The sequence below is a fragment of the Sphaeroforma arctica genome (genome assembly GCF_001186125.1).
Source record: "Sphaeroforma arctica JP610 unplaced genomic scaffold supercont1.895, whole genome shotgun sequence".
NCBI lineage: Eukaryota > Ichthyosporea > Ichthyophonida > Sphaeroforma > Sphaeroforma arctica.
Genome location: NW_014039663.1, coordinates 27,029 through 33,498, shown reverse-complemented (window position 1 = coordinate 33,498; position 6,470 = coordinate 27,029). Strand labels below are relative to the sequence as shown.

The 6,470-nt window shown below is 46.1% G+C and overlaps 1 protein-coding gene across 1 annotated transcript; it reads right to left on the bottom strand.

Annotated features, from left to right (window-relative positions):
* Nucleotides 1–3,425: 3,425 nt before the first annotated feature.
* On the bottom strand, nt 3,426–4,855 carry SARC_09144 (hypothetical protein; the record flags this gene model as incomplete). The annotated part of the gene is made up of 2 exons (XM_014296857.1): nt 3,426–3,697; nt 4,651–4,855. Coding segments are annotated over 2 exons (477 nt in total), but the record flags the coding sequence as incomplete, so codon positions are not given.
* Nucleotides 4,856–6,470: the final 1,615 nt, after the last annotated feature.

Sequence of the window (6,470 nt, the reverse complement as noted above, 5' to 3'; positions counted from 1 at the left end):
AAATATATATATATGTATGTATGTATGTATGTATGTATGTACGTACGTATGCTTGCACGCATGCATGTGTGCATGCATGTATAGTATATATATATATATATGTAAATAGTATATATATATATATATATATATACGTATACGATTGCGTTCAAAGATCAAGAGGGTTGCACAATTGATTGTAGGCGACGTTTGGCCAATGTCGGTTGCTTACAATGGATAGAATAGCTAATGCGAATACTGCAGTAACTGCAAAGCTATAGTTGGCAACACTGTGACCAAGGATAGCGTGCGTACATCACAGTGCATTGTAAGACTAGCTAGATACAGAAATCGAGATAAGAATATACCCTGGGTGGGAGAGTTAGATCAGAAGACCTTGGTCTCGATGGCGATGATCTCGATTCCAAGCACATGTCGCGTTGAGATCCACATCGGTAGTTTCTATGATGTGCATTAGGCTGCTTAATATTAATGCCTTCTCGTCCATACATTTCTTCACGACTGCCTGTCTACGTCCCCTGCTCATGCATGCCCATAACAAGTTTGTGGTGCTTAATATACACTTGCATTACGTATGCAGGCACATACAATTAATCTCTAGCTTGACGTGTGTAGCACCTGATGCTCAATATACCTTCCACTGAAAGTCGTACAGATCTTTGTTTTCGCTATTTCAGCACGCTCGAATCCAAAGTTTATGTGCTTCTACTTACCATGCCGTAGAAAACATTAAAATCCGCATACCCAATTCCGGGCCATACATTCCCCTCTCATTCTGAACGGTCCGCTAGTGTAATTGGAACCAGATAATCTATTCTAATACGGAAAATGCCGCAATAATCAGCCGGAAAATGATACAATAACACAATGACATCATGGATTGAAGCGAAACCGCCATATCGCGTTGTTCCTGACATATTGGTGTTCCTATCTTCGTGCACAGAGCATCACGTCATTCTCGACCGAAAGCAATTTGGAGAGATGTGCGTCGATATTCCGAAACTGGTGCCTGAAGCAGTCGCTATGAAGTACTTCCAAGAACTAGGCGTGACGTTATAGTGTAGCTAGAACTGGTAATAATTGAGAACAATTGAATAAACTTAGTGTATCGATGTTCGTATGTTGGCCTGAATATATCCAGCATACTCTAGTTCTTTCCACATCGAGCATATACCGACCAGATAAGAGCCGAGGGCATCTGCATACGCATACATGTCGCTTCGTATGTGTAAGCTTCACATATGTCCACGTTACTAAATCGCTGTGTAGCGATTCTATGCAGTCCTGTGCCTCTGAAATGACTGCAATATTTTAGCTTAGCATGCGATGCTGCAGGCTTTACTACTTCGGTCTGCTTATATTTAATACTGTCTATTAGACGGAGGTGCCGGTACACTCCTGTATACCTGACTGGCTCCCGCTGAACTACTTAACTCATTGCTAGTGGAATGGGCGTTGGTGGGGTCCTGGTGAAACGATACTGTGCAGGGTCCCAGAGCTCTACAGCGTGTACACTTGCTGAAGCACATTCACGCTTTGGACTAGTGCTGTGTTGTTTGTGCGATAACTTTTTCTAGATTATTGTAGTATGAAGACGTCTCCCTTGATTTGTGCGACAGTCTTCGGATGCCGTACGACAACCTCCAACGATGTCTGACAATCCTCCCATGGCGTACGATATACATCCGACGGCGAGGCTATATACGACATTCGTTCAGAAGCCATCATCTTCTCGCCAGTGGTTCACTAGCCCGTTACATGGTCCAAAGTGTACCCGTGAGTACAACCTGCCGCTCTACGACCTTCCTTGGTATTGGCTCGATTAGTATAGTCCAGTCCAGTGAGTGAGGTGTGGCCTCGGTTTGTATATGTAGTCAGTTACTAGGGTATCCGGCCCTCCCTGTGTGTTGGTGACGACAAGTGAACCACACTATGCTACACACGTCTGGCAGCAAAAATTAAAAAAGCTCTCCTATAAATCCCGAGCCCTGCATATCCTATAGCTTGCAAACCTTCTGCTAATGTTCTTTGCGTATAAATGACTGTGACGTGTCTTAGTCGCAAGGTACCCTTCTGGTACTACTGCATCCCACATTGCCAACCACATACTGGCAGGTGACCATTGCCGGGTTTCAAGACATCCCACCCGCCGCCCTGAGACTTCTCCCTTCTTCAACAACTAGCCAAGTGGCCCGACAACTCACCGTGAGTCATCCGCCAGCGTCGATCTCACTTGTACTCGGAGGTACACACTCCATGCAAACTGGCAGGACACTAGCCACCCTCGGTCTCTCTGAGGCAGATTAGAAAGACCTATGCACAGCCTGGGTGGGGTCCGACGGGACAGGCCTATAAGTGGCACCACAGGCAGCGTGTCCGGATATCTACTGGACAGGCAAACCAGTCGGGCCTTCCCGTCCATCTGTACTTGTTGTTTACAATCAACCTTTGCGAACCAGTTGGCAAATGCCAAACATCGATAGCGCCCACCGCAGTCGTGTGGTTTGGTCTGGTCTATGTGGGTACTCAACGCTCCCGTGGGAGAGGCAAGAGATATGCAACAGAACTCATTTCAGTTTGATTTCCGCCTGTGTCTTGGTCTTGATGGCGTTGGCATACAGCATCTTGACGAGACGCTCGCGTGACTGGTACTTGCCGTGTGACAGGCTGAAGATTTCTTTCATGTAATTCGTCAAGATGTCCTTCAGAACAACACAGTATGGCTTGAGTTCCTTGTTCAGCCCCTGGAGGGAATATATAGCAACAGTAAACCATTTTATCAGTCTTTGAGCCATCATACAGCGACTGCCAGGTATGATTATTCAGTCACCACGGAATGGTTGTAGTACTAATTTATTCGCTAGTACAGGACATGTATCTAAGAGCACATACAATATCGAGTCAACGAGCGGCGGACTAAGCTTGAAAGCGTGTGCTTCAGGTAGATATATTATATCTTAAACTTAGATAGTAGCGTGCGCATAGAACGTACCAGAAACCCCAAGGCCAGTGTTGGCGTCGTCAGCGTTGTAACCTTGTAGAAATGCCCCATGAAGGAGTTTTCGTTCATTCCCACGGATTTGCTCTGTAGTAAGGGGGTGAACGGGCTATCTGAGAATGCTTACCCTGCACACTCCGTAACTACTTGTACTAGCGGAAGACATGCGCAGGATATGGAAGCCGTCCGAGTATCAACCAGACCAATAGGTGAAATTCAATACGCCACACTGCAGCACGTCCCAACTCAAAGCAATACAACCAGTACATTGCCAAATCTCATACAGAGGATAGTAATCACACCACAGCAGCACAATATGTCTAGATAGCAGGATCACAGAGTTTTCATGACATGCGACCCGATAATTTTTGTGAGTGCCATCCACGAATGACATTATAGGCGTCCACAGTCATGGCATGAAACCTACACTTATCATGGCAGCGATCCCCTTCGTCACAGCCGTTTCCTTCATAGAATTGGGTATCCAGCTGTTATTGAGAACAGTCATGATCGTCCCGGGTGGATTATCGAGGTCTTCGAACGCGTCCAGCACAATGAAATCCAGTACTATATCGTAGAACGACACGTCGACCACATTTCGGTACTTGAGTTGGGAAAGTATCTGCTTAGACTCGGTTGAATCGACATACTTGAGCATTTTGTGGTACTGCTGCGAGAACTCTTTGGCAGGGCCACCCCCTGTGGTAATGGATTATGTAGCACATATGGGTGATTGGGTGACTCGTGTGCTGACGAAATAGTGGGCATGGCTGAGAGTGAGCGTCTGTCTAGGTAGTGATGGAACGTGGCTAGAGATGAATTGTGTGGTAATGAAGCAGCTTCTCAGGGTGATTGGTGCCTTGACCAAGTTTAGAGGGTGATTGTTGTGGTGGCAGGATAGTGGATGTGAGTCTGTGTGAACCAAATGGCTAGGGCCACCTCCTGCAGTGCTAGCACGATGGAGTGGTGACGAAATACTGTCTATGGGTGAATGGCATGCTAATGGCATACCAGATGGGGCTGTACGGACAGAAGACGGGATGGTGGATCTCGGTATGATACAATTCCTTGTATCACGGATCAATAAATCCGACCAAATAAACTGGTGACAAATAATTATAGTAATAAAAACCGGCAGTTGTTTGCGGGTGAGTGGTGTGTCCAAGAGATTGAGGGAGGATGGTGCTGCGACGCAAGTACGAATACGGGTCTAGTGACGCCCTGTGTAGACGGACGCGTGGCCCAGGGTGGGTCATATGCTTGCAGTATAGTGGAACTGGGTGAAGGGGTTCCCATGAATTGTTCGACTATAGTACATGAACTAAGAAACTCTCCCCCACGCAGCACAGTCTATACAATACACTGTGGCGCACGGTGCTGGAGGTAAGTGGTGGTGTCAAGCTATTCATCTATATGGAGCTACACATAGGATGTTAGCGAGGATAGTACATCGGCCAGTGGGACTTGCAACGTCTTCGCCCGCAGCCGTGAGTGTGGCTATATCCGAGTATCATTTTTGGAGACTATAGGCAAAGTTGCCACAGCCTCGAAGCAAGGGCCGGGCTTGTCGTGTAGTCAAACCCGCCATGGCCTAAAGGATGCACTCTCTGCATTGAGCCATATACGACGTTTATCCAACCTGGGCGACACACCTTTCTGTATAACGTCACGTATAATTTTCTCGCCGTTGGTTCGGAAGTATTGACTCGCCTGTGGGTGTGACAAGAGATCCGAAAACGCTATACGAAGGCAGTACACTTTGGCCAAGAAGTCATCTTCACTGAGACAACCCATCAGATTGGCACGACTCGATCGGGCTTTCACATTTTTTTCCGCTACCGCTCTTAGGCCTTCCATATAGAAATGATCGTCGGATGTGGGGTGTGAGGTGACTTGCCCTGGTGTGGTGTTGCAATTGAAAGGGGTAGTTTGGTTGAGTTCTCTGATGGAAGGGATATGAATATGAACATACGTGTGTATGATTGTGTCAATATATAATCTATACATGAATGCTTCTACTTTATACCCAAGGGGTATAGAATAAATCAGTTCTTACGTAGATGGAATATGTGTGTCCACAGGTATATATTCTATGTAAGTCTGCAATGTGCAATTTATATGACGAAAAGCATACCCGTTGCCCAAAAGAAACTTCACGTGTAACAAACTCAAACACTAGTTAGGTGCGACGACAACTTTATATGCATGGACACCCACCACCACCATACAACGAGGGAGTTCCCATGGTACTAACAACAATGCGCACTGCACATCTACATGGGATTTATAACAGAGCACTTATAAGGGCTTTTGATACCCCACTCTATAGCTCGTGCTTAATAGAGCATCACCTCGACAGGGAGGTGGAAGCAGATACCGCCTATACATGAATTGGCACAAAACAACCTGCAACACGGACAAACCGCTCTACGTAACAGCGATACAACAAGATACACTATTGTTCATGCGCTCAACATGAGACTCGTCTGCAATTGATATGCCGCGCGCTACTCACATGCCATCGGTGGCACGCCAGAAAAATCTGAAGCGCGACACCCTACCTTCATCATGAATTTCAAACATGGCTAGCAAATCTTTCTCAATATAGTCAACAATCTGCGGTGCCTGAAGGGCGAGCAATGGTAAAGACGGAAAAAATCAGTCGCCGGTGATAAAATGATTCACCACTGATAACCCGGTTGGATTGTGTAACATGCCGGATGACGGCCAAACTCTCGGCCTGCGTAGATCCACGGATATATCCTTCACCAGGACTACAAACATGCCAATAACAACCACGATCGCGTCCGCGCAAGACACTCCCAAACCCCCCAAAAAAAAATGTCCCAATAGATCTACACACATACTCGGATATATATTCATGTTTATCTACCCATTCCAGAACCGTTTGGGTCATGACTTTGACCAACACTTGTCGACCACTCCGCCCCATCTCGACCACAACAACCATCTCGCTTCGTCCGCTCGAGAGTCTCACAATTATCGAACGGGCTGAACTACTGAACCTAATACCTACCCAAATACTTGATTTCCCCATGATAAACCATCTTCGACCACTCCATCAGACCTTGAACACAACCACAACCATAATCACAACCACAACCATAATCACAACCACAACCATAATCACAACCACAGCCATAATCACAACCACAACCATAATCACAACCACAACCATAATCACAACCACAACCATAATCACAACCACAACCATAATCACAACCACAACCATAATCACAACCACAACCATAATCACAACCACAACCATACTCACAACAACAACCATGCCCTCGTCCGCTGACGAGTTGCACTCATCAACAAACAGGATAAACTAGTACCAAAATATACCCACTCATACATACGTTTAATAAGTATATATATATGTGTGTGTGTGTGTGTGCGTGTGTGTGTGTGTGTGTGTGTGTGTGTGTGTGTGTGTGTGTGTGTGTGT